Below are 27,343 nucleotides of genomic sequence, written 5' to 3' on the forward strand. Positions count from 1 at the left end.
AACTACCCACTGGTATTAAGTGAAAGGTTTGCATTTTCCATTTCCAGTGGAAATCACTTTTTGTTTCACAGTCAAATTTTGGAAATCTTTTTCTTTGTGATTTGGGATGAAACACCAACAAAAATCCTGTTTGACCAGCTCCAGTAGTAAGTGCAAAAATAGAGTGGTTAACAGGGCAGGCAGCAGCATTGACAGCAACAATCATTTCCTTTTTGTGTAGTATGACAAGAAACCCAACACTGAAACTGTTTTGAATGAACTGATAGTTTTTTTGCACATCATAACACTTTTTACATATGAGGTCATCCAACTTTGGTGCTTCAAGGCAGAAAAATACTATTTCCTGAGGTGACAGTGAACGTGACCCAGTTCTCTACAGTTTTGCCAGAGCTGGTAAGGAGCCCAGGTCACTAATATCAGAAGTCTTGTTTTTTGCCACACTCACTGAATCGGAGCGCAAAACCTGCTGATTGTGTGCTTTTAACCATTAGTAACATGCTCTTTCAGAGTCGGATATGAAAACCAGGCTCTACCGCGGGGAGGAGGACAGTTGGGGTTGTCACTTCATCTCTGGTAGCAGGAATCTGTGTTCATTAGTTCAGAGTTTCTGGTTTCCAGAACTGCTGATGACCAGTATATGGAGCCAGCGTAAGTTTGTGTGAGGGAAGCTGCGTGCAGCTGGGCTGGAATGAGCCTTGGAGAAGGGGGTGACTTGCTTTCACCCTGTGGAGACCCAGCAGGCTCAAAGCTCCTGCATTTCATGTTGCTCTGTTGGAATTTGTGGGAAGAAGCTTATGCTGAGATAATTACACTGTGATGGTTGAATATCCTCTTTGCTTCCTCAATGGTCATACAATAAATTATTTTATTGTATTTTTGTACTCTCTTGTTATCTGTATTATTGGTTTCAGTTAAATTTATGGTGAATTGTAGAGAGAAGCTGATTTTTTTTATTGTTGTTTTGCAAGAAGCCCTGCTTCTGTTCCTTAGATGCATCTTGCCAAGGCATGATCCTTTTCTTAAAATTAGCAAAATGCGGTACAATTAAAAAGTATTTTGCATATGCGTGGGGAAGTTCAGGAAAATATTGGGGCTCTTGCACCATGTGCTTGAATGTAATATTTAAACCTGTCAGCTAGTCCAGCCGTTCTCAGACTGTTTTTTCATGATCTGCCATTAAAAAAAAAAAAATCAATATTAAACTAATTGTTACAAAATTGGCATGTTTCATTTTTACACAGTGGAACCAAAGCAATTTAAAACTTCTGGGTCATTCTGTAATATCAGGATGACCGCAGCTATCTGGAACACTGGTGTAGTGCGTTTGAATGTCACACAGCTATATTGTTGTGGATGCTTCATTCTTTTAGAAAAAGATTTCCTACCTGCCTTGGTTCGTTATAAATACCTGCATTATTTTCTGACAAAAAACAGTACTTTGCTCTCATCGCTTAGTTAATCCAGTCTAATATCAAACATGCACTATCTTAGTTACAGAAGGCACAGTACAGTGTGTTGGTTGGAATAATTTCCATTCATTTTGGGTAAGTCTTAGAGGAAGTGGAAAGTAATTCAGATTAACTCAGAAGGCTATGCATTCCCTTAGATGAAAATCCAGACTTAACGCCAGAAGTTAATGGCAGTGAGCATCCAATAGCAAAACTTTAATGTTCTTTTCCCCTCTTGTACTAAGAAAATGTATGTTCTTTATTTATTAGCCTCAACTGCAAAAGCTCTGGTTTTATTCTAAACAAGCTTGTGTATCACAGCAGAGAAATTAAACTCTTACACAAATATTATCTGGACTCACTAACTGGCATTTTGTCTCTAGCCCTACCCCATCTTCAGAGTTATTATTGTGAAGACTGAAGTTTTATTATCTTGGAAATAGCTCAGGGAGGGAGAAATAACAAATGTTAGCTCTAGAGAAGCTCGAGGGTGGAGTCAGCACTTGTTTATGGACTTTGCCTTTCCTGCGTCCCCACAGAGCGATTCCCAGTAGCCGTGGCCGTCCTTGTTTTCCCTTGGGCAAGGGCCTGTTAGCATGCCTCGCTCTGTGGCCTGTGAGAAAGCTGAGGCTGGGCTGTCTCGCGTAGGCTTCGCCTGGCCGTGTGAACAGATTACAGCATTCTGCTGGGTAGCAGGAGCCGCGGGGCAGAGCTGTTTTACTGTTACGTTACTGGGCGATGATAAAGTTGGCAGTCTTTTTATGGTTAGGTCCTCCAAGTGGCAGTTCGTGCTTTAGTGATAAAGAGACAGAGCTTTGGATATCAGACCCAGACTTATTATCTGTAACAGTGAACTGTGGCTTAAATCCTTCCACAATGACAGGAACCCCATCTGGAGTGAAGGTTTCCAGAATCGTAAACGGGAGATACTGAGGCATTTTCCTTCCTCATGAGTCAAAGCAGAGTTAACCCCATTGTTATCACAAACAAAAATAATCGGTCGCCAAGAGGAAGGATGCATTTTTATACTTAACTACTTCTCTTCCTCTGTAATAGGACTGAGAGTATCATTTTCAGACAGATCCAGGAGGATGAATTGGCAGCATTACGCTTAAAAGCTCTGACTTGATTGTTACAGAATATTGAAAGGAGCGCTAAGGAAACTCCAGGCTGCAATCCGTAAAGCCGCTCTGAACGTTTGCCTCAAAGGAGGTGAACGAGGCAGTATGTGCATTTCCTGCAAGATCGTTCTTTACGGTATCTAAATACAGCTTCTAATCGTGGCTCGGGCTTGTTGACGCTGAGCACCACGTAGAGACACACTTGGATTCTATTTAGGGAATTCTGTGGGTTGCAGGGGTTAAGTGTAATCCAGATTATACAGTGTTAACATTTTCCCTGCTGATATCCAAGTGTAGAAGAGTGGCAGGCTGACTTGTTAGGAAGGGCTGGGAGACGGATAACAGGCTCCGACCTTGAGAGGCCGAAGAGCCGGCCCTTGTATGGCCAAGTCCATATACGTGCCCAGCTGATTGGTTAGAGGCGCAGGATCAGTGCCGTGACAGGTGTCGGAGGAGCCTACACCTGTTTTCCCCATATGCTGATTTAGTGATTACATTTTTGTGGGAGTTCCAGATACTGTGTGGGATACGCGGAGCAAGCCAAGAAACTTGAGAAGGAATTGCAGCTTATGGTGACCTGTGATATTAAAGAATTTCAGACCGGCGTAATTGAATTTTTCAAGTACTGCTTTAAAAGTGAAGTAGAAATAGGCGGTGGTTTGCATTTAGATGAATAGTGAGAGCGTCCTGTGTACCTTTTATTGTACTAAAATTAATAGATATCCATTTTTTTATGGTGCTGAGAACCTCAGCTTGCAGATTTCAAATCTTCAGGGTTTTTAGTGTAAAATTCTTCAATTATGAATAATTTCTCTCCGAAAGAAAACACACAGCCCCCACTCATGCTGGTATTATCCAACTGCTGCCCTGTGTGCTGCTAAAGTGAACTTGGTTTTGTTGCTTTCCTTTTGGAACTTTTTTTTAACGTTAAAGATTTTTCCATAGGAAATATTTTAAATCTTGTTACGGGAACTTGCAGAGAAAGATTTCTGATTGTGTAATAGGGTGAAGAAGAAAAACAACAAGGAGTGCAAGTGTCTTTCAAAATGTGGCCACAAGACCCGTAGTTTCACATCCTTTCTTTCAGTAGCTTGTTTGTAATGCCGAGATTGTAGACAAGTTTGGTTTTTTTTTTTTTTCCAGGGGATGTTGGTGTGAGTTCTCCATCAGAAAACAGGAAGTAGCCCAATAAAGCAGTTGCATCAAGTTAGTCTAAAGGAGTCTGAAAAAAATTATACTTAGTGAACGAAATCATTTTAGAGAGGGATTATGTCATTTCTTTTTATACTTTCTTGCAACTCTTGTTATCCTGCAGGATGACAGAAGTGCAGGAAAATCCTGCCTTTATAAACTCCTAACTAAGTTACATATGTTAATGTACTGCGGTTGAATTTGATGGAAAATTTTAGCCACTGTTTTTCTCAGAGTTTAACTGTACGCTCCTTAAAATGGGAATATTAAAGTCCGGATGGCAAGATGAAGTTAGTAAAGATCCAGCAAACGGGATGGCATTAACTCCTTTGCCACAGGCTTGAATGTTCCTCCTGTGTCAGGCACCTTTACTCCACCAGCCGCTGTCTGAAAACAGTTTTGCTTGTAACGCTGGAGAGGTGAGGTGGGTGTAGGTTAAAGTTACCTGGGAGAGTCTGTGCCTCTGAATGAACCTTTCTCTTTGTGTACTATGCCACTGTTTTGAAAGACGAAGCCTGTCTGTTGAGCAGTGAGTTTTGCCTGTGAAAGTTTCATGTCGTTTCAGTGGCTCTGAATGATTCGGTAGTATACAAAACTTCCTGGCGAGTTAGTATGATTTGTATGTGAATTTTCCAATTGTATTTCAGACCTTAAGAAAGAAAGGCCTTAATGGTTGTGAGAGCCCTGATGCAGACGATTACTTTGAGCACAGTCCACTATCGGAGGACAGATTCAGCAAACTAAATGAAGATAGTGATTTTATTTTCAAGCGAGGCCCTGTAAGTACTTTTATTTTATCTCTACTTTTTATTTGTTGATCCTTTTTATTAACTTCATTATTTAGGCTCTGAACAAGAAGGAACACAGAGGGTGCGACAGCCCGGACCCTGACACTTCATATGTGCTCACGCCACATACAGAAGAAAAATATAAAAAAATTAATGAAGAGTTTGATAATATGATGCGGAATCATAAAATCGCAGTGAGTACTAAAGTATGGTTTGTGCTTCTATTACGTGCATGAGAATTTTCACAGTGTTTGCTTACCACTGAAAACCACTGACAAGAGGATGTAATGGTTTGGAAAGGAAATAGGGATTTTTGAGGAAAAAAGGAGATGCTGATACTTGATCTTGTTAAATAGTTTTTATCTTAAAGAATAAGACGACTTAGGTCAAGCTTCTCCCCTGCACAGTTTTTCATACCTTATGAACATGAGGTAACATCTCTAAATTTCAGGAGCCTAGCTGCATTGCCTAATCCTACCTAAAATATTTTTATAAAGATAGATTTTGGCGTGGGATGTAGGATAGTTTATTTACATCTTGTAGCTCTTTATCTGCCTGTTAATCAAAATTTTACAATATGTTACAAGCAGGCAAATAGATTTGGTTTAATTTTGGCTCATCAAATCAGTGGAATTTTATTTCGCTGGAAACTGGATGTAGAAAGGTATGAAGATGTTCAAAGATAAAGACTGGTGCACAGTGGGAGCCTCAAAAGATCCCTGAACTCAAGAAGTTTGGGGATAACTAGCGTAAATTTCGCATGTTTTTAATGACATTTAATTTCCATCTACAAAAAACCAAGTAGTGTTGAGTATTACAGGGGAAGTATTTTCTAAGAAAACTAATACAGGGCTCTGCCACAGCCTTTGAGTCTTTTAACGTTGTGAATCTTGTAGCAATTAAAGTAAACGGGCTGGCTAGGTTAATCGGCACAGACCCTGGGGTAATTGAGTAGGGTGTCCCCAAATGACTTGCTGATGATAGGAATTATTTCATTGTTCAGAGCAGTAAGACCATCTCTGGGGAGTTAACAGCAAACTGACAGCCATGACACCCAGTACGACTTCTTTTAGCAAGTTCTGTAGGCTTGAACGAAGCCAATGTATTTTGTTCCTGCTTTGTTTTGAAGCTTTTGATGTCCAGCTTTTCTGTGCTGAGGTGTCTTCAGGCCTCCTCTCTCAGTGTGATGCAGTTATAAACTGCTCTCCCTTGATTTTCTGTGGTCTTCACCAACAGCCGAAACTGTTTGTGTGAACATTGGTGTAAATAAAAAGGGCAACATTATTTTTTAGCTTTACAGTCCTGTATTTATAGCCTAAATTTGACCTGTTGTGGCTCTATTTCCAGTACTTCTGGCTCTGTGTCAGAATATAGTTTCTTTTGTTCTAGTGCACTCATTACTGTGAAAGGACTTGAATGAGCAAAAGCCTGAAGAATTCAGTCGTAACCAAATGAGTACCATAGATGGGCAGAGACAGCCTTTATTCTAAGGTGTGGGGGGAAGCTGTCATTTATTAGTTCTGTATTGAGAAATCTCCAGAAAACAGTGTTCCAAATGTTGGCTTCTGGGATTGATTCAAGCCAGGTATTTCAAGTTTAGTTTGAGTTACTTGACAGCATGCTGTTTAAAACCAACCTGTTGTTTTCTAGATGTTTAATAGTTTCTTGAAGTGGTTTCCTGTGAAAACAAATACCAGTACAGCTCGTCATTAGTTAGATACTGTGAATGATTTGCTAGCATTACATTGCTCTGCTTCATTACTTTTTCCTTCATCTGTGCCAAAAACTGATAATTATTCTTAGGAATGCCTCAGTGGGGACGCTGTCACTGGCTCTCACTACTAAGTGGTTTGATTTCTCATAGAAAATGTCTTATGCTGTTTTAATTAGTATAGTTATTGTTGTAATTCTAATATCAAAATTGTTGTACAGAGGTATCGTTATAAGTGAATTTTAAGCGGCACATGACAAAAGTGCATCTTTTTAAGTATATTTGCTGGGTCGTGAATGTTTGTCATCTGCATTTGACCTCTAATTCAAAACTATTTATTCTGTCAATAAATGCTACTGAAATTTTACCCTTAAATTGTACCTGTCATGGTTTTGTTTCCAGTAATTATGAGAGTTGTGAAAGAAAAATAGTCCCTTTTGTTTCAGCAGCTCATCACTGTCAAAGGATAGGAATGAGACAAAGGCCGAAGAAGTTAGTCATAACCAAATGAGTACCATAGATGGGCAGGCATCTAAGCTTTTGATTCAAGGAGTTGTTGAATAACAAACATTATATATATAGTTGCCTTTTAAATAATGCTGTAAAACTTGGCATTTAAAAAAAGGGGGATTTGCAGAAAAGTAACTTGGGGTGGTTATTCAAGCAGGGAACCCAGCTCAGAATAATGACAGTTGAAATGTTTAGATTCAGAATACTGAACTTAATGAATTTCTAAAGATCTGCTCACTTTTTTTAGTCTGTTCAAAAAGTTTTAGAGATTATTAGTACTATTTGGGAAGGCTATGCATATAAAATGTTATTACTAACTTTCTTTTCTGTGTAATAACTGTTTTATAATGTGCATGTTTATGCCTACATTTTGAAGGTGCCACAGTTCACTGATTTGTAGATACGTTTAGCTTGTCATTGCTTTGTAATAATCCAGATTAACTGATAAGTTTGTTGTATTTCCCAGCTTGTGAATTCATATGAGTATCTTTAATTTTTTGTATTTGAACTTTCAGTACTTGGGGCTGTATTTGTATGATGTATAAGAGTATAACGCCGTACGCTACAACAAATGGATGTTTTAAAGTTGTATGCTTAATAGAGTTTAAAAACTAACATAATTAACTTTTTTTTTTTAAACCTGAGTAATTCTTGGCAAACCTTAATGTGTGTTTTTATAACGTGCTGTTTCTGCAGATATAGTTAATGCTAATGTTGTTGTCTTATGTGTGTTCTTTGTCCTCTTTCTGCAGCCTGGCCTGCCTGCTCAGAACTTCTCGATGTCGGTTACAGTTCCAGTGTCCAATCCCAACACTTTAACCTACAGTAACCCAGGGAGTTCCCTCGTATCCCCATCCCTGGCAGCCAGTTCATCGTTAACGGACACGACCATGCTCTCCCCTCCTCAGACCACCCTGCACCGGAACGTATCGCCTGGGGCCCCGCAGAGACCACCGAGTACTGGCAACGCAGGTAATGTTTCAGTACTGTTGTGCTTTCCTTTCATACCCTCGCGTTAGTTAAAATCCCTCCACAAACAAACACGAAATTACAAGTTTTTAATGGTATCAGTGCATTTTCTTTTTTTTAACGGCTTACGTTTTGAACTACGGAATGATACGGCGCTGTAGTGATGGCAAGTTAGTCTAATGCTTTGGCTTGTTTTTATTAGGTGGAATGCTGGGGACAACTGACCTCACAGTGCCAAATGGAGCTGGTACCAGTCCAGTTGGTAAGTGCGGTATCATGTCTTTGTAGAAGAACAGGGTTGTGGGTTTAGTTTCACAGCTACTCAGAAGCAATTTTTAATTTTGGCTCTTTTGAAAAAGTGGTTGTGGGAGAACAAAGGTCATAATTTTCTTAGTTGCCTTGTAATTGTCAAGTCTGGTAAATTCTTATCAAGCATTTAACTTTTTACTGCCATGGCCTTTCCTCTTCACTAATAACTTGCATTTTTTCTTTTAGTGGTTTTCAGTAGTAGTGTTCTGCTTGTGCTTCTCTACCGGTGCAATTGCAGCACTCTAAAGAGGTCTTATGTTTGCCAAATTCCTTTCTTTGTATGAAATTCACTGTGCTTACTACACTATTACACTAAAGACAACTCAGCTGTCTTCTCAACTTTAGTATTCACAAGACCTGGATGTTTCCTACTGTGGTTGTGGTGCCAATCAAAATGAAGAAAATACAGACTGTGTTGTGTGCATTGCCATGTGTATCTTGCTAATTATTTTCTAGCAGTTATACAAAGAAAGCAATAATCTTGGAAGCCGATAGCTAGGTTCTGTCTTAATTTTGGAAGATGATCAGAATTGCTTTCAAAACCAAATTAGAGAACTTGCCAAAAATCAAATTGACAGTATTTTTTTGGTCTTCAGTAAAAAGATAGGACTTTTTCATTTAAATAATATTTTGTCTAAACAAATTTTGGTATGCTGATAGAGGGCAGGCAGCCATTGAAATTTGTCATGCCACAGAAAGACACCATAAATGTCGATTCACCCACTTTCTTCATATTCTTTCCATTCCTTGAGATGTCTTGGTAACTGAAAGTCCATTTTGGAAATGCACAAAACTATCCTTGGTACGTGTTCACAGCAAGGAATTTAGAGAAGCAACTGTTGACCTTTCAGTATTTGCCCACTGGCTACTTTGTGTGGCATCTGGGGGAAAGTTCTTTGAAGATAAAGTCAGGCAGTTGAGTTTATGAATAAAAAATGCTGCGACTACAAGGCTGAAAGCACAGGATGGACTTTCCACTCCTTGTCCATTCTTTGGCTATGTGCAGCAGAGATATGAAATATTGAAGTGTGGTTTCCATCAGGCAAGCAAGATTTTGAATGGAGGAAACTTCCTCAGTTGAAAAGAAGGTGGCTATTTTTAGAAACTGTGGAGGTCAGATGTTGATTTCCACAGTATGTCTCAAGTCAGACTAAATAAGTGTGTTATCAAGCCCTTTCAGGCCTCTTTTCCAAAATCAGGTTTTAGTAAGAGCAGCCTCAGATTTAAGACTCCTCCTTTCAGTAGGCAAAAAAGCAGTTGTTTACAGCACTTGCTGTAGAATATTAAACTGTAGAAATACCCAGTTACAGCAGCTTGGGGAACATATTTAATGCAGTAAAATGTTTTCCTTCTTTAATTTATTAATAGTTGATGTGAAAAGCCAAAATGGTTCACTTATCTCTTACTTTCCAGAACATCACACCCAAAATGTAATACATATACCCACTCATTTCTAGAAAGATTTTTCACACAAGAAAGAGTAGTAGCTGTACAAGAACAAGTTGTAGCTGGAGCATCTATTCAAAGTACCTCTAGCAAAACTCAAATGCCTAGTTAACACCAGAATGCTAAACCACAGAGTTGTCACAGCTCTGCTTTCACTAGGAGATGTATTCTTTTAAATGCCGTCAGGTGCACAGGAATCTTCTGAATTGCAATGAAAATCAAGAAACCATACATAACCAGATTGAGTAAATCTGCTCACTTGTCAATTTGAGCTTCACAGCTGATGTTGAAGTGTGTATATCAAGTTAATTATGTCTGCAGAGAACAGTGGGTTTAGTTTCTTGCTACATATATTGTAGAATTAACTTTAAAAAAAATTCTTCGTTTAGCTTTCAATCTTTTCTTTTAAACTTCTCAGGAATGGAGAATTCTCCTATGGATATAGTTGTGAAAGGTCTCATGTCTAATTTGCAGCTCACAGTTTATAGGACAGTTGTCAGAGATAAAGATGGAGTACTGCATACCCATATTGCCAGGTATTTTCTTATAGACAGAGGAAGAACCCAAGTCTTACTTGACGTTATGAAGTTTTAAGCATTTGAGATTTGTTCTCAATTCACTGAAATATACTCACACCCCTTTATCTCTGAGTAAAAAGCAAGTAAAGGTTATCTTGCATAGTTGGGACTGGGTTCAAGCAAAGATGTTGCATAAAACGACTCATACGTAGTTCACGAGTCTTTTTCTCAAGTCCTGTGTATGGTTGCAATAGATATGATTTGCTTTAGCAGTCAATCTGCCAACTTAACACTTCTTCTGTGGAAAATAACACCGAGTAAAAATATCTGCATGTCGTAGCAAAGATAGGTAGGTGTTTCTTTATGTCTAGAAGAGAAAATTTTGTGATCGTTTTATAATACCGAGAGCCTATTTCACGTGCAGCTGCCCTAACTCTGAAAAGGCATTTTTATTTTGTAATATTTTTAAAATTTCACCCACCATATAAAAAAACATTTGCTGAAAATTTTTAGTTGGCAAGCATACGAGTTTTGAGAAGGGAAAGACGTCCAGAATTATGACAGTGTTGGCTTTTGAGCTAATTTATTTTTTCTGTTAATTAGCTCGAATGTTTTGGAGCTAGAATTTCACAGTACTGTTGCCCACGGTCAGTGTTAAACCCTGTTCAGTTTGTGATGGACATCTAATACGCTTCAGGAATCTCCTATCACCAGGATGTGTACAGCTTGCTGTTTGTCGTCAACACCATCCTGGCTTGAACACACGCTGCACGTCTGCTTTACTCCTTCCCAAAGGCTGTGGTTTCTAATTAAGCCACGTATTGCCTCATTGGTGCTGAGTACCCAAACGCAGGGCAGAGTTCCTTTGACTCTGAACTGCAAGGACTGGATGGATCACCTTAAATTTGTCATGAGGTCTGCTTCAGTGCGTTCCAGTAGATCCGGTGTTGTACCTGGAATCATGCAGAGGTTGCCAGTGAGGGTCACTTCCAGGGGCATTGTCCCATCCTTGAGGACTTGGAGAATCAGAAAGGCTCAACAGAAGTACCACTCTTCCTCCCATCCCTTTTGCGTATGGCACTGAGCTGGAACCGTGCAAAGAACCCGGCTGGTTGTTGTTGCCGCCAAGGCTGCATGAAAACCCTAAACCCTGAGGTCTTTCGGCTGAGTTCCCTAAGTTCTTCCCAGTCTGAGGTGATTTTGAAGGAGTTGTTGCAAGTGGAGGCTCTTTATGATCTCATAAGGTCACAATGTTCGCTGTCTGCATGTTTCTCTGACAGTGAAGTAGCCCTTCTGCTCAGTAGTACAGATTATGGAGCCACTTAATCTTCTGGGAAATCATCTTTCCTCTTACAATTTTGTCATCAGGAGAATGGATAAGAAAGATCTAGTCTTCCTGAGTACTCAATTTCTCCTCTTTGTTCCAGAGCTGTATCTTCTCTAATGTCCTCATTCAGGTTCTGGGAATGTGGAGTAACCCTAGGAATATTTAATTTCTTTGGAATAGAGCTGAAGGGTATACCTGGCTGAAAACCGGTCTTGTGAGCCATTGGATCTCTGTGGAGAGCCAGTGTAGATCACGTGTAATCGTTTATCCTGGCCGCAGGAAGGATTACGCAGACGTGCAGCTGACACTTTGCACGCACCCGTAAACTGCTTGTATGCTGCCAGAAAGGGATCACGACCGTGAAAAGCCACACCTGTAAATGGTTCCCTTTGTCTTGAGGGCTTGGCTGATCGGGAGAGCTCTTTCTGCCTGTCTGAGGGTAGAAGAATCTTTCAGCTTGGTCCTTCACAAGTCTAAGTCAGGCGGGTATGTGGCACAATTCTTGAGTACCCCAGAAGGCTTCAGTAGTGAAACAGCTTTCCGTGCATGCCTCTCTATTCATGTTGTTTTGTTAAAATGAGAGACATCACACTGGGAAGTACCCAACTAACTCTGGAAAAACATACCTCTTGCAGGAATTTTGCTTGGAACTGGATTGATGCTATCAGCCTCTTCCTTAAACAAAACAGGCTTCTCCCTCCACCCCGACTCTCAAACTCACCAGCCTGTGTCAACTGCATCAGCTAAAAACTTGGCACTCTTGTTGCAGACAACCACCTTAAGAAAGCAGCTTAAAAATCCCAAACGTTAAGTGTGGCTGGTGGTATTTCTAGTCTGCTGTACCGTCTCTTCAGTGTGACGGGCAGGATCTGCCACGGGTAGTGTTTCACTAGACGGAGCTCCTCACTTCTAGCTGCTCTTGAAAGGGGTTTGATGTTGCCACATGCAGTGGACGAAGGTCCTTGCTCTGTGATGTCAGTAGTGTTGGCGTAACGTTTTGCCTTGCTTTGCCCTTTAAGATTAGGCAGGTAAATAACCAGGCAGCTCTTCACCCTTCTCCAAGGAAGAAGTTGTTGAAGGGTAAACTCTTTCTAGCACTAGCAGGAACTTAGGCTCTTTTGAAACCACGTAGAATCAGCTGTGATTTCTGTACAAAGCTGAAAGTGGTGTGAACAACATACGCTGGTTTGGTGTGTGTCGGGTTTTTTGTTTGGTAGTGTCTTGGTTTTCTTTTAATTTCCACTTAAAGCTCTCAAAGGTAAAGAAATTGAGCAACGAATGCACATGCCATTACTACTTACTTGTCACCCTCCCCCCACCACAAGGTCCTGCATGAAAATGTTTTTCTGCCGTAGATTGTACCTGGTCTTCTAGATGCAGCGTGACTCGATGGCTTATGCAAACACGATTTCCAGTTTACTTCTAATTCTGTGACACTGATTGGGTTGTATGATGAGCTATTTGAGGCATAAATACTTATTTACCACCTTTCTTATCTTTCCTTAATCTTACACTACTTAGCTGCTCCCCCACAATTATTTTCCAAAACTGTGTCTAATTTCAGTTTCTCCAAAGGTGAAGCACAAAAAGAGATTAATGGCATCAGTGACTGTCAGTTACTCCCTGAGTAGTAACAAGTACGTGGGGTACTGTCCAGCCGCGTGTGTTCATTGTTTCAGCTGATGCGATTTAGATGGTGAAGTACGTGTAATTGAATGCTACGTCGTGGGCTGCAGGACAGTGAATGAGATTAAGCTGTATTACGTTTCTGAAGGCAGAATATGCAGTTGTTAATGGGTGGGGTTTAACATTTAGTGTCAGAAAAGATGTTACTTGTTCAGTCAGAAAACGTTTACTTTTCAAGAAGCAGGCTAACGTACGCTGGCAGTGCTTGTTATCACCAAGTCTGATTATATTGATTCATAGAAGTGAGAGCTTATCATCTTCACACTGGTGTCTGCTTTCCAAAGGGGTGTTTCGGACATGCTTTCACAGTCTGCGTTAAAGAATTAAATAAAACTGTTCTGATGGAAGTAAAAACTGTAGTCTTATTTTACACTTTTGTAGGATTGTCTCCATTTTTCAGTTTGTTGTATTTTTAAACATAAAGTAATTGACTTTGGAGAAGCTCTGTAGTGGGTGGGGTAGATACCATTTCTGTATTACACAAAGTAGTAAGTAGAATTCATGGAGTTATTAAAGCCTCAGTTTGGCAAACTGCCGTATCATTGCATCATCCTGTAATCATTATCTTTTTCTGGCTCCTGACCTTACTCTAAGAAATACCATGCTTTTAGTTATCCTTTCACCCTTAACTTGTAATTTGATTTTCTTATTAGATTATTAACAGGAAAAAAGGCTTTAGGTTTCATATTAAAAATGAATATTCTACAATCTTACTGCAGCCCCAGCCATATGATTCTTCAGATAATCGATACAGATACTCCAGTGTTTGCTAAATGTTCAGTGCACACTGTTTATAGCTCTTGGGTTAATAACCGTAGCATTGCGCACTTGTGATGCTTTGTTTCTCCCATTCTTAATATATTTTTTTTCTAAACACTCCTTTTTAGAGACGCTGGGCCTTTTGTCAGAACAAGTGCTCGGACCCTGCCCTGCTGCCGAATGATGCTGTGCAGAGAAGGCAGTGGCAGGGAGTTTGCTGGGTTTGACAGCACCACTAAAAGCATGAAATATTTCAGAAGGGTTGGCAGAGCCTTGTAATAAGGGCTGCAGGAAATGACTGTATTGGGTGTGGGAGAAAGACACTGTCCAGATTTAACACACGAGCTACCGAAATACTTGCAAACAAGAGGACAGGAAATGGGATCATAGGATAGACTGAAATGCTGTACAGAACTCCATTGTTTATACAGAGTGTTATTGTTCTGAAGCTTAAATTCAGCTCGGAGCACTGCCACTTTGGCTTTCAAAAGGTAAAATTGACAGCCATGTGAGTGATAAATCCCTATTTATTATTACATTAAAGCCCAGGCTTTTTTATAACGGTAAGAATTTAAATGTTCTGGCATTTTTGCTGAAAATGGAAAATACTGAAACCATTTTTTTAAATATAATTTGGTGAAAATTATGCTATTGTCTAATAATTTTTCCTCCCTCACATCTGTTTCCAAATCCACTTAAGTTTCACGCTCTCCCTTATGCAAGATCTCTCTTGGAGTCTGATGCTGTGTAGGCTGTCCATAACTGATGTTTACACTCGTTAGTAATGGATAGGTGTTGATGCATAACTGTATTTAACAAAATATGGTTCTGTGAAAACTGTCTCACAGATTGGGGAACCTTAGGGGCAGCATGGAACTGAATTTCTCGTCGGTTTTCTATGGGACCTAGCTGTGGCTGGATACTTGGCTCTAGTGTGTATTCTCAGCTCCAGGCCAACTTTTCGGCCACTTCAACTATATTTTATCACTAACCTAGAAGCATCCCAATGAATCCTGCTGTTTTCTGCTGAGGAATGTGGATGGTTTAATCACTAAATGACTTTTTGCTGCAGTTTTTAATACAGAAGGCAGAATGCTGCCATAAATAGCATTTCCTTCTTTCTGCTGTCTCTGTTCCCCCTTTCCCCAGTAACTTCTGAGTTAAAAGGTAGATTTCTCAGACAGCATATTCCCACACCTCCCATACAAATGCTTCGGGAAAGTACTAAATTAGACTCACTCCTCCTTGCTCTGTTAACCTTGGAAAACTCGAGGGGCGTATCAGATCATCCATGTGTGGTCAGGCTTTTGGCACAGTAGGAAATCCACAAGGAAAGTAAATCCGGAATTTGAAATCCTGGCTTTAAAGTGGTGAATTTACTGCTCGTGGATATGCGAACAAGACTGCTGTGGTTGGAAATTCCAGGAAGGTTCTACCTACTCGCGATTTTTCTCTTTCAAAATACTTAAGAGTAAGTCGTGTCTCCAAAGGACCGTTGCAAAGCTCAGTAGACAGCACCAGGCTCTTGTTAGAAGTCTTCCGCTACCCACGCTGCTCCCGTTTCGAAGTTAACGCAGCGTGTAGGGTTCCGCGTGTGGCGGGGGCGTGAGGGCCGCATTGGGCAGCTGCCCCCCCTCCCATGTACCACGGGTCAGGGGTAGCGGAGGGGGCTCCCTCGTTCGAGCATCCTGGGGAATTGACACCCAGGACCTCAACATCAGTCACCTTCCTGAAGGGTTGGATACATCTCGTTGTAAAGGCTTTAAAGTTTTGCTGAAGAAGGTGGAGTGTGACACTGACAACTTTCTTATTTTAATTGCTTTTAGATTAATATGTATTTAATGTAATAAAATTGGATTGGGCATAGGGGCCTATTCCAATTGGAATAATAATATAAAATTCATGCCCTTATGGCGCTACAGGCTATTAGAAGAGAATTTCCCACACAGTGAGCTTTGTGTAAGGGCTTTTTCCCTGAATTGTGAGATAAAGGCTGCTTTCAGAACTGCAGTGTGAGTGTAAACATAATCTTACCACGAATTGTATTTATTTAGACACACACAAGTGCTGTAGTGTGAACCGTAGGGTTCCCCGTTGTGAAATTCCCCTCGCTTAACCATTTATTTTTGTTTGCTGCTGAATAAGTTGTGTGTATTTTGGGAATAGTCGCTATAAATACGATAAAATCATTGGAATGTGGCTTTTTTTTTTTTTCTCTGAGAAGCATACGTTGGTTGACACGATTGGTGGTTTTGTCAGTGCAGGTAAGGAGGGTGCTGGGCACGTGTCTTACTGTGCGCTGATGCGGTTGGAGTGTGAGCTCAGGCCTGTCCCTGGGGCACATTCTTTTGGCTTTTGGAGGTTTCGGTGCTGAAGCCAGGATCTGTCGGCTTTGGCTTGTCTCAGTCTACTCAGAATGAGTATGGGGAGGAAGGTGGAGAAAGACTGGTGCAAATAAGTGACGTGGATGTCTGTGTGCAGAGCTTGGAATGAATGTGAAGGGAAAGGATTTGTTCCCCTCGTTGTTGCTAAATCAGACCATGTGTATTTGTGAGGCTGAAACGAACATTATTAGAGAACAGATGCTGCAGCCCTGCAGATCTTGAAGATACCAGAAGAATAATACATTTCATAAAGAGAGGCTGTAAGAGCTGATTTTTTTAGTCTCGCAGGCAGCAATTCAGCATAGCGCATGCTCCGGGGGGGTGGGGATGAAGCGGGGTTGTGCAAAAGCACAGGCTTTTCTGCAGGCTCAGCCTGGAGGAACTTCAAAGGGCAAAAAAAAAAGCACAGCAGATGTCATTAGAAGTAGTTCTTTGGCAGTGTGCTCTTCTCAGCCGTTCAGCTGCCACCGCGTGTCCTTGCGGTGACACTACCGTTGCGTATTGATCTACTGGTGACGGTGGGTTTTGTTGGCTCAGTTACTTGGTACTGCGCCTCTCGCGAGCTCGTTATCGCACGTTTTACAAAACACGCGTTTCCTAATTTGTACACCTGCACCCAAGTTTGGCATTGCTGCTTCTCTTCAGCCTCACCTACCTGTGTTTGTCCTTCCTCAGGAAATGGGTTTGTGAATTCCCGAGCTTCACCAAGTCTACTGGGAACTACTGGTGGTGGGAATGGCTTAGGCAAAGTCATGCCTACAAAGTCTCCGCCTCCACCTGGAGGAGGTAATCTTGGAATGAACAGTCGCAAACCCGACCTCCGTGTTGTCATCCCTCCCTCCAGCAAGGGTATGATGCCACCACTGGTAAGTTCAAACGTTTGTTCTGTGACTGGCTTTGTGAAAATGTTTTGTCCGTATGCACGGGGAGAAACTGTCTGGTGCGGTTACCATAGCGATAGGAAGGTGTTGGTGTTCTGAAATTTCACCCATGAAAATCTAAGTTGTTACCCTGGGAGAAGTTAAATCTGGAAGGATTTTTAAGTGCAGAGTAGCAGTCTGACCTCAGTGCAGTTGAGTGCAATCCTGGAGCACAGACGGGGATGTTGTTCTGGTCTGACATCCCGCTGACTTGGTACCGAGCACCCTGTTGGTTTGGAGGATGTGGGTTTTAAAAAGGGTTGCGTAGTCTTCCCTGGAGGAATGGCTGTGATCTTATTGGTGATGTGGACTGTATTAACATGCCCTAAAGCATGCTTTGTACCTGTTTTTCCTGGGTCGTAATGGCTGTGGGATGTAAAACGTAGCTTCAGCGGTAACGATGGTCTGAGGGAAGTGCTTGTCTGATGTGGTGTGCAGGAACGCAGCCGCGTGTGTCCCGCGGCGGGTGTCGTCTTTTCAGCGGAGGCATCAAAGAGCAGAGAGGGTCAGGCTCAGTCCCTATTGGTGCCCTTTTCAAAACTACTGTGCAGTCTGGCATGTCGGCAGCAATGTTTGTTCGGCCTAGATTTGGAATAGCACACGCGTTCTGCGTCAGGCGTGAGGCAATCACAGCATGGAGACCAGAACAGGTCTTTCAGGAAAAGCTACTCTTTTTTTTTTCCCCCTTTAATTTGGTTGGCCAGATCCTTTGGTCTGAGTCCCTTCACTGTCAGGTAGAAATTTGAAACGCCGGTGTGTACATTCTCTGTTCATTCTTCATGGAAGAATGAACCATAACCAAGGGGAGCAGGATATAAGAAGTACAAACACTCTCTGTAATGCTTATTTGTTTTTAAATGCCACAAGTGCTTGTAACTGGTGTTGTGATGAATAACACAAAATTAATCCAAGTAACAAAAGCTATAATTATCCTCAGTGTAATGATTCTTGAAGTGTCAGGTTTTTCTAGGAATGCTGAAGTGTAGAAGACACAGGAAATAGACGGGCTGAGTATTACAGTGAAAATGACGCTTTTAAATTAATCAGAAATAGATATAAGCAGAGGGTCTTGTTTATGCAGTTGTTCTAGAGGCAGTAGCATACTGTACCTAGTTACTGCTGTGTTAAGAACAGCTTAATACTCAGTTCAGGTTTTGTCAGTCGTTCTGAGAACGCTGGAAAGAGATCTCCATGTAGAGGTGCAGGGACGATCCGATGGTTGTGTGGGGAAAATATTTTGCTCCTGAGCTGGATGTTTATTGGGTCTGTCCAGCCAGAGGCTGCTGTGCTCCCTATCTGCGTGTTGTCAGTGTGTAGCTCTGTCCTTGTTTTTACTAAGCTCTTTCTGCACTGATTCTGCCAAAGCGCGTGTTCTTTCAGTACGGTGTTTTTTAATTGACCTGAATTACGTAAATTATTGTGCATCCTCGTAGTATTATTTACAGAATCAGGTGGCAGATTCACATTATTAATTAAATAAAGAACCTGAAGCACAAATGTGACTTTTTCTTTCATTTTTGAAAGCAATGCTATTTTTAGTAACTGTGTTATCCCTCTTGTTTGCCGAGTACAGTCGGAGGAGGATGAATTGGAGTTGGTGAGTTTGGGCTACTGTTTGATGAGAGAGAGCAAGATGCTGAATATGTCTTTTACTACAGCTTTTTAACTGTAGTTCCATTACATATTTTAAATAATTCCAGTGTTCCCTTGGTAGCAGACAAAAATACGTTTGTTTTATCAAACCCAAAACCCCGACCGATTCAAGTTGAAAACACATCCAAAGTCTAGCCTTGCCATCCGTAAACTTCTGGGGTTTGTCTCCTGAAAATACTTGTTTTTCTTGGAGGGAACATTGGAAAAGAGCCTTACAGAGTAACTGTCCATGTGTGTAGGGTATTTACTGGCTTCTGAGAAAATATAAATAACTGCTTATCATCCCCAAAATTACCGGAATATTTTTAGAAGGTGGCTTCACTCCGAAGTTGCTCAGACTGGGACGCGAGCCTTGTGGTACGTCTCTTGTTTGCAAGGAGATTACATCACTGCTGGTGAGGTCACCTTCTTGGGGCTTAGAATTATTTCATCCTGCGTGAGATTATCAAACCACAGGGGTGTTCCCTGTTTACCAAAAGGAACCGAGAATTGCAAATGAACGATTCTACCTTTTTTCCAGCGGAAAGATATTCTGCTTTTGAGAGGAAACTCTGGGGATTGGGGGTGTTTTTTCTATTTTTTTTTTTTTCCAAAAGGTTTTAACGTTTGGCATTCTCTCTGGAAAACAACGTAAGGCTAAAATAATTCCTGTTTTTAGAGCAATCTGCAAATGGTTTAGCACAAACCACGCAGAAGATGCCGCATCAGGGTGCGATTGTAAGGATGAAGAAACCCCCCTATTGCATTCCTTGATCTGGTTTGGAACATGGACCTGTTGCTAGGATGAGGCTCTAATTGCATGAAAGCATGAAAAATGTAGTGATTTAGATAAGTTTCTTGATGAATGCATGCTGTTGGTTGATTTTTACCTTCAATGTGAGCAATAGATTTACCGAAATAAGGGGGAATGATTTTTGGAAGTCAGTACTGCAGTTTGTGGGGTTACTGGAATGACTTGTTAAACAGCTGGCACGCACCTTCTTCTCCCCTTTATAGAGATCCGTCTGCTTTCCAGTGCAAGGAATAAAGCCCTAATCCAACACTAACCCGCCCGTTGCACTGGGGATGAACGCAAAAGCCCTTGGAGCGTGGGATTCCTCCCAGCCCTCAATAGGGAATAGCAGGACGGCTGATGGTTTATGGATCCCGCATGGAGCGTGGGCCATCTAGTGGCTTTAACCCCGGTCGTCTGTCGGGGGAGGAGAGCTCACCCAAAGAAAACGTCGTGGTGGCTTCCTCCGGGGCGGTGAAGGGACGTGAAGCAAACCTGCAGCCTCACGTCTCTTACGCCGATCCTTGGTGCGAATTCCAGTGCTGGAAAGCAGTTGCGGATCGTGTCCGTGGACACTTGTTCTGTGTGGTTGGAACTCAGCACTGGATACGAAACCCGGATAGCAGCGGTAGCACAGTGTGAAACAAACACATTGAATTCCTCCTGCTACTGCACCAGTTTAGGAATAATAAAAACCCCTTGACATTTGCCCTGAATCTTTGGCTGAATCTCCGTGCTAAACAAGCAGGAGACACATCTGAATATTTCTTAATGTCTTGGAATGGTGTTCAGGAATTATAATCAGAAATTAGTTGTCTCAGAAAAACCACCTTTATTAGCCACTCAAAAAAAAAAAACAAAACCTCAAAAAAAAACACAATCCCGTGGGGAAATCCGTTGGTCTGGACTGTTTCCCAGTACACTCCTAACTTTTCCATTACAGTAATCCCAACTTTATAGGCTGCCATCCAAGAAGGCTTTGGAAAAAGGTCAATTCCTGACAGACACACAAAATCTGCTCTAATAACGCATCTTTATGCCAGATGAACTTGGTCTAGCAGAGATTTTCAGAAGTGCCTAAGTGATTTAAAGGGGTAAAGGACACCCAAAATCAGCGGGATGTGCGCTGTGACTTAAGGCTTTGAAATCCGGGAGCGCTGGAGCAGAGGGGGCGCATCTGCTGAACAAATGCCGAAGAGCCTCCGGATTCTCAGGAGGCTGAAAGGTGGGATTTGGCAGCAGCCAGACAGAAGGGAAGCTGGGAGCCGGCGGAAGGTTGCCGCTGGTTTTAATCTGGTAGCGGTGGTACACAACTCTGTTCACGTGGGGGAGACACGAGCCCGGGGTCTATAGCCCTCAACTCATCAGCTGAAGTTGAAGCTCCGGATGGAACAGAGCCATGTTCCTGCACCTGCTCGTTGCGTTGTTACGGAGGGAATGGTGCGTGTTTAACACTGCTCGCGGTGGGCAAGAAGAGCGCTCTGCGGATACCGAAATACTTGTGTACCTCGGAGGTCAGGAAAAGGTAGTAGTAGCTTGAATCCACTAAAGCTTATGGAACTCTACCAGGGAGACGAAAAACTGCTACTTCTATAGCAAATGCTGTTTCAGAGGTAGAGGGAAGCTTGCTTTAAAACTGGGTTTTCACCAGTCAAATCCAGCTCCCTTAACAGGACATTGGTTCTGTAAGAGTGTAGAGATAGAGGGTGGAGAGACTTCTACTACTTGCAGTATTTTTACAACTTTGTACACAAAACTCTGTGTCTATTGGGGTTTTTTCTTAAAAAGTAGCATTTCCTGTTGTTGACAGCATCTGGAATGGCTAAATGACGTTGAACGACATATTTTGAAGGAGATTCAGAGTTTCCCCCGTGAGGAGCTGTCCGCTCTGTGTCAGAGCGGCGTGCTGTCCGCTGGCGTTCACCGCAGCGTTTGGTACCAGGTTCACTAACCAGCAGATTTGGCTGAAGAGCTTAATTGGGGTGATGTGTGTGCCCCAGGTGTTCATTCCGGGCTACGGGCCGGACGGAGTGCTGTTACAGAGCCACGTCGTGCCCGCAGTTAGCTCGGATGGTCTGAGACAGTGTGGTTTAGCTGGTTTTCCCATCAAAAAGCACAGTTGCTCTGTGAACTCCAGTGTCATTCGATTTGAGACACCCCTGCACCGTAGCAACTCCACTCCCAGTTCCTCAGGAACCGTGGGAGCAGGTAGATCGTTTCATCGCCGAGGCCGTACCCACACAGATGCAGGTCTCTCTGCTCCTTTCAGGACAGGCGTAGTCAGCTCCGTGTCAAAACGGGCAGCTACAGTTTTGAAAATCGGATAAACAGCTGGGAAATGGGGGAATTTTCTGGTGGAACTGCACCGCAGCATCTGCACTTCAGAAAAATAAGACCAAAACCTCTTAAATCACTTAAGAACTTCTGAGAATTGTGTCTGTCCCGAAGAATTTGTGTTTCTTTTTATGGCCTACGACTCTGACGCTGCAGAAATCTGCATGCACGGGAAGCCGATCGGCAAGCCTTCGTTACGCTTTCATTCGAGTTTGTCCAAGATCGTTTTGGTTGAGTCTTGAAACGTGCGGTTTGTTGAGAAAATGGGCGCTGACAAAAAGGGTGTATTGGTGACTAAGAACCAGAGCACAGAAACACCTTTTAATCGAACGCTGCTTTTATGTTCGCACATGATTTCCCTTGTTCTAGCTGATATCACAAGACATGTTATTTTTAATCCTTTGTAGAATACCCAAAGGATAAGTAGTTCTCAGTCTACACAGCCTCTCGCTACCCCTGTGGTGTCTGTGACGACTCCGAGCTTGCCGCCGCAGGGATTGGTGTATTCGGCCATGCCGACCGCCTACAACACTGGTAAGCCTTGTTCGTACACAGCCGTTTCTCAGAGCTGCCAGGCTCTTGTGACTCGGGAGCCCAGAAAATTAGCATTCCTGTGACGCTTTACTCTCCGTTGAAACGAAGGCTGACTCATCAAAAACGAGCCTTTAGCTTGAAAAATGTGTCAGTGTTGAGACTTAGGTCAGGAAGAAGCTTTCAGTCAGGTTGCGCAGAGACGTGCCGCGCTGCTCCTGGCAGCCGCAGTCCCGCTCGCCATCCCACGCTGAAACGCCTCCCGTTTAGGCCGTGGTTGGTACTTCGGAGCGTGCTGTCCCCTCGGTTCTGCCCCGCTCAGTTCCAGCAGCAGGAAGGAATCGCGTCCCGCGGGGCTTTGGATTTACAGGAGAAGCCCAGCTGGGATCGGGCCGGCTCTCTTCAGTGTTCCGTCAAGAGCGGCGTTCCGCCGCGGTGGGTCGCCGTTACCGGAAGGACCTTGAAACCACTTTCCATCCGAGATGGGCGTGATGCAGGGAGTTTGGTACTGTAAGTGCTCGTTGGTTGCTGGTTGGGAAAGGAGTTTGTGATGTGGTGCTTCCTACGCCGTCTCCAGACCAGAGGGAGAATTCCGCCCTCAGTCTCAGGTTCGTTGTGTTACAGGCCCGTGTGTAAGCAGGGAGTTGTTCTTGTGATGGTCCCTCGAAGGCTGCAGCCGTGATGGCGTGGGGCGGCCTGCTGTCCGTCTGGGGTGCACAGCTGGATTTTCAGTTGCACAGCGCAGAGCAGTGTCGATGAATTTTGTACGTCAGCGCTAACGTAGCTCTTGGTTAAAGCCAAAAAGGAAAACAAAGGCAGTTCCCCAGTTGCTGTTCTGTTTAGATGAAGTCTAGTTTAAGGCATTTGCATCTGAGTGCTGTCATTTGTTCAAACGGGAATTTCTGAATGGGGCACCACTGCATTGGCAGTGCTTAGGCTGCTCTGCCGTCCCGCAGCGATGGCTCTGGGGCACAGAGCTACACGTAGCCGATGGACCCTGGCTAGGCAGAAGGGGCTGAGAGCATTCTTCTTCCTGGGAAGTTAGGAAGATCCCGGTCTCCAGCAGAGGAGGTTCCCCAGCAGCATCTCTGCCCTCAGCCTGTATCATCCTACACCAGCAGCAGGGGAGCATGGGATGCTCAGCAACCCGGAGGAGGCAGCGGAGAGCGTGCTGGGAAGGAATAAACCGCTTTTCCTTGCGGAGGTGGCGTTGGGTGTACGTGGCACGGTCAGGTTGTGGCGGGGACGCGCGTGCTGCAGGGGTGGCTTCTCTGAGAACAGGAGCTGCCCCAGCCTCAGCCCCAGCGTGTTTCGGCTCCGAAGCTGCTCCCCGAAGCGGAGCCCAGCACCAGTCGGTGCCTCTGGGGTGATACATTTAAGAAAGGGTAAAAAATGCAGCGCTGCTCTTCTGTCAGTGACCTGATGTGCCGACTCCGGTGCAGAGGGTGGGACAAACGCAGAAACACCCTCAGGGTTTGTAGAAGATGGCTAAAACGGAGTGATGCAGAGGCTTTGTCATTTTGTTTTCTGCAAGGAGGGGTGCCGTCAGGAGTCTGTAGTGTTGGAAGACAGAACAGAGTAGCCACCTGTTCATAATCATTTTCCCCATGAAAGAGGGGTCATTTTGTACGTTTTCTCCACTTTTTTGAGCTCTGAAAGCCAGCACTAGGCGTTTGCTGTAGACTCGGAGCCATCCATCTCCCAGCCACAGGCCGCAGTCCTTCTGCACTTGTACCTGTCTGCGCTGATGGGCTTCTTAACTGGGGTGGTGCTGCCCGTGCAGGAGTCTGCCCCTGGGGAGGGACTGGGAATAGTTACCCTGCGGCAGCATCCAAGGAAGTAGCTGAACGTTTGTGCAAATAATCGCCACCCTGAGGGGGACAAAGCCTGAAGATCTGGAGGAAGGAGAGGATGGGGTTGCAGTAACAGGGTAATGAGCGGAGGGGAGGATTGTGCTCCGTGACTTGCTTTGGATTATAAGCTCAACTCTGGATCTGCTGGACATCCAGATCTCGGTTGGATACGTGCCCCAGCAGTGGTTTATAACAGCGCATTCAGCGGCTGCTTCGAGCGAGCAAGGAGCGGTGTCCCTGCTCCGAAGACCCACGCCGAGTCTTCCTGTCCCCTGCCGAAATCCCTCCCTTCTCCCGTGCAGCCCGACGCTTGGGGACGCGGTGCTGTCCGTCCCTCCTCCGGGATAACCCAGAAGCTGGCGGCTGAGCCGTCGGGAGGATGCGAGGGGCTGCAGTCCAGGTCTCCGCAGAGACAAGCGACCACTGCGATAGGGTTTACAAAACCAGCCCGTTTCCTTCGATAACGCAGTGATTGGTGAAAAGCTTTCAGCCTCCGGTGTTTGTCAGACACTTCAAAACTGTTTGTTAGGTTGAGCCTTTCAGGGGATTTGCAAAAAGGAATTTGATGTGGGAAGGAGATCGCCATCCGGGTATTCTCAGGGTAGGCACCACCTAGGTGGCAACTTGAGTTCTGCACTTCACAGACTAACGTAGAATTTAGGTACCTAAATTGTTTTTCTGGATTTATAAGGCTTTTTTTCAGGGCTGGAAGGGACAGATGCAGCTCTTAGATCCTTAATTAAAACACCGGACATCAGCTTTGCACAAACAGACCATTTTCTAGAATGTGCTTTCCCGGAGAAGCAGTCTTTCCACAGGTGACCGGAGGAGGGGCCGGAACACACGGAGTCGCTTGTTCTAGAACAGTCGGAGCATTTCAGACAACACTCGGACCCCACAGAGACCAGTGAAGGGCAGGGCTCACCTAGCCGTGCATCCCGCTGCCGGCTTGGGGTCGGGTACCCTGCAGAGGCACAAACGTCTCAGGTGCTCGTCAGGGCCGCAGCAGGAGCGGTGTCCGGCCGCCCTTCCCATCCTGCCTCAGCCGCTCGCGCTGTCCTGATCGCTGCGGGCAGTGCTTCGCAACAGCACCTCCTCACACCCGTCTAAAGAACCAGCAGCTAATTCTCCGTTACCACAAAGGCTGTAATTGCAAAGAGCAGAAATGCACGGAAACTGGATTCCTGTAACTACTTTCTTCAGGCCTGCTCTCGCAGAATTCCCCGACGGAACGGCACATCCATCTGGAGCGCTGGCAGCGGCCTGGCTGCCCCGAAGGTCGGGGGCGTGTCCTGCCCATCGCAGGGCTGTGTCGGTCTGTTGGGTTTGATTTTCCTCTTGCCAAAGGGCTTTGGGGTGACCAGCCTGGGAAAGGCTCTCGGGATCTGTGCAGAAACCCTTGTGGGGGCGTTCGGAGTCGCAGACCAACGTCAGCTGAGAAGAAATCCAACAGAAAGGCAGCTGAAGGGGCTTCACCTGCTGGGCTGCAGCGGGGGCTCACAGGAGATTCCCGCAGGGATTGCGTATCCCTCTCGGAGGAGCACCATACCCTGCGGGCACGGGGCTCTCCCGCCCTTGCAGGGCATTAAAAGCCTGTGAGTTGTGCACGCAGGGCGGGTGGGAACAGGGAGGTGCTTCACGGAAGCTTATCTGGAGAGAGAAATCGTAACGGTGGGGTCGTTCTAGGATGGTACAAAAAAAAAAAAAAAGCCCAAAACAACATAAAACCAAAAAAAACCCAGCAAAACGAAACCAGCCCCAAAAACGAACGGCTAAACCCAAACCAAAGCGAAACACAAGCCCCACTTGCACAGAACTTTGGGCTGGCAGCGTAAGGGTCCGGCTGCTAGCATCTCGTCAGGTCCTCCAGAGACCAGACGGTGTTTTGAGGCAGCTCAGTTACAAAGTAATGAAAAGCAGAGAAGTGTTTGTGGCTTTTAAACCTGAAAGAAAAGGGTGAGTGATAAAGTGAAAGTCACTTCCCCGGTGTGAGCAATGCTGAGCATCGGAGCCTCGCCCAGGGCGACAGCCAGGCAGGAGCGGTCGTTAGGAAGGTATTACCCATTCCTCTTGTATTTCTAACCAGTTTTATTTCTTCTTCGGAATAAAGGGGCTGCCTTTGTCTCCTTGCTACGGAGACGCCGGTTTAACCAGACACGAGTCACCAGTGAGGCTGTAGCGGGGAGGGGGAGCACGCGGTGCGTTACAGCGGGACGGCAGAGACGGAGTGCCCGGAGCCGTCCCTAAGGCCCGCGGTCACCCTGGTCGGGGTGGGACGCGGGGTGGAGGTGGTATGTGCCTCTCGGGGTGACTGCTGCTGCCCATCCAGAACCGAACCAGCGGGGCTCTCTGGTGCAAGAAACCCCGTTCCTTGTAAGGACTGGTGCGGATTCTTCCCCTTCGGTGTCACTTTGAAATGTCCGCACAGACTAAAACCTGAACCACGAACAGGTGTCCCGCCGTAGGGGCGGCACATCAGAAGGCGCACAAGTGAGTTTGGGAGCCGTGCGAGACGTACAGGCGCTGGTGGCAGCGCGGAAACCAACCGGCACGTGGGGGCTCATCTCCCGTTAAGCTCCTTGTGAAGGCAGAAGGGCTGCTCCCAGGCATCGGAATTTTCGCCTTTGGACCACTTCAGGTCTCCTGCCGTTACTTTGGGCAGAAAGCCTTTGCGTGGTGCGCTGGCATGTGCACGTTCTCACGTGCAGACTGCGTATGCGTCGGTGCAGATGCACACGAGTCTCTAAACCGCGGCCTTGTGTACTGTTTCTCCCCCGGCAGATTACTCCTTGACCAGTGCAGACCTGACAGCCCTGCAGGGATTTAACTCCCCGGGGATGCTGTCCCTGGGGCAGGTGTCTGCCTGGCAACAGCACCATCTCGCTCCCGCAGCCCTCAGCTCTCTCGTGTAAGTACCCCGAACGCGCCCCCGGGCGGGAGCTTCTGCCCCTTGGTGCTGGACAGGCCGCGCCGGGGAACGCTGAGCACGAGACCGTTTCCTGCTCTCGCCGGCCGGTGCCGGGGCTGCTCTGTCCTTTGGAGTTCTCCTCCTGGCTGCAAACTCACTTGCGTTCCGTGCTGGGTCGGCTCCGCGCTCCGGCCGGCCGGGCGTG

The 27,343-nt window shown here is 44.7% G+C and overlaps 1 protein-coding gene across 3 annotated transcripts in view; it reads left to right on the plus strand.

Moving 5' to 3' along the window:
- MEF2A (myocyte enhancer factor 2A) overlaps positions 1 to 27,343 on the plus strand; it is a 53,196-nt gene that overhangs the window by 23,750 nt on the left and 2,103 nt on the right. Inside the window, exons 3-9 of one of the 3 annotated variants that reach the window (XM_010157426.1) lie at positions 4,408 to 4,539; positions 7,522 to 7,741; positions 7,941 to 8,000; positions 16,843 to 17,033; positions 18,661 to 18,684; positions 22,254 to 22,380; positions 27,012 to 27,138. In XM_010157426.1, coding sequence (XP_010155728.1) covers positions 4,408 to 4,539; positions 7,522 to 7,741; positions 7,941 to 8,000; positions 16,843 to 17,033; positions 18,661 to 18,684; positions 22,254 to 22,380; positions 27,012 to 27,138 — 881 coding nt within the window. Of the gene's footprint in view, positions 1 to 4,407; positions 4,540 to 4,604; positions 4,743 to 7,521; positions 7,742 to 7,940; positions 8,001 to 16,842; positions 17,034 to 18,660; positions 18,685 to 22,253; positions 22,381 to 27,011; positions 27,139 to 27,343 lie in introns of all 3 variants that reach the window. The other 2 variants (XM_010157428.1, XM_010157427.1) reach the window with 2 other exon arrangements.

Source organism: Eurypyga helias, unplaced genomic scaffold (genome assembly GCF_000690775.1).
Source record: "Eurypyga helias isolate BGI_N326 unplaced genomic scaffold, ASM69077v1 scaffold6808, whole genome shotgun sequence".
Classification (NCBI taxonomy): Eukaryota; Metazoa; Chordata; class Aves; order Eurypygiformes; family Eurypygidae; genus Eurypyga; species Eurypyga helias.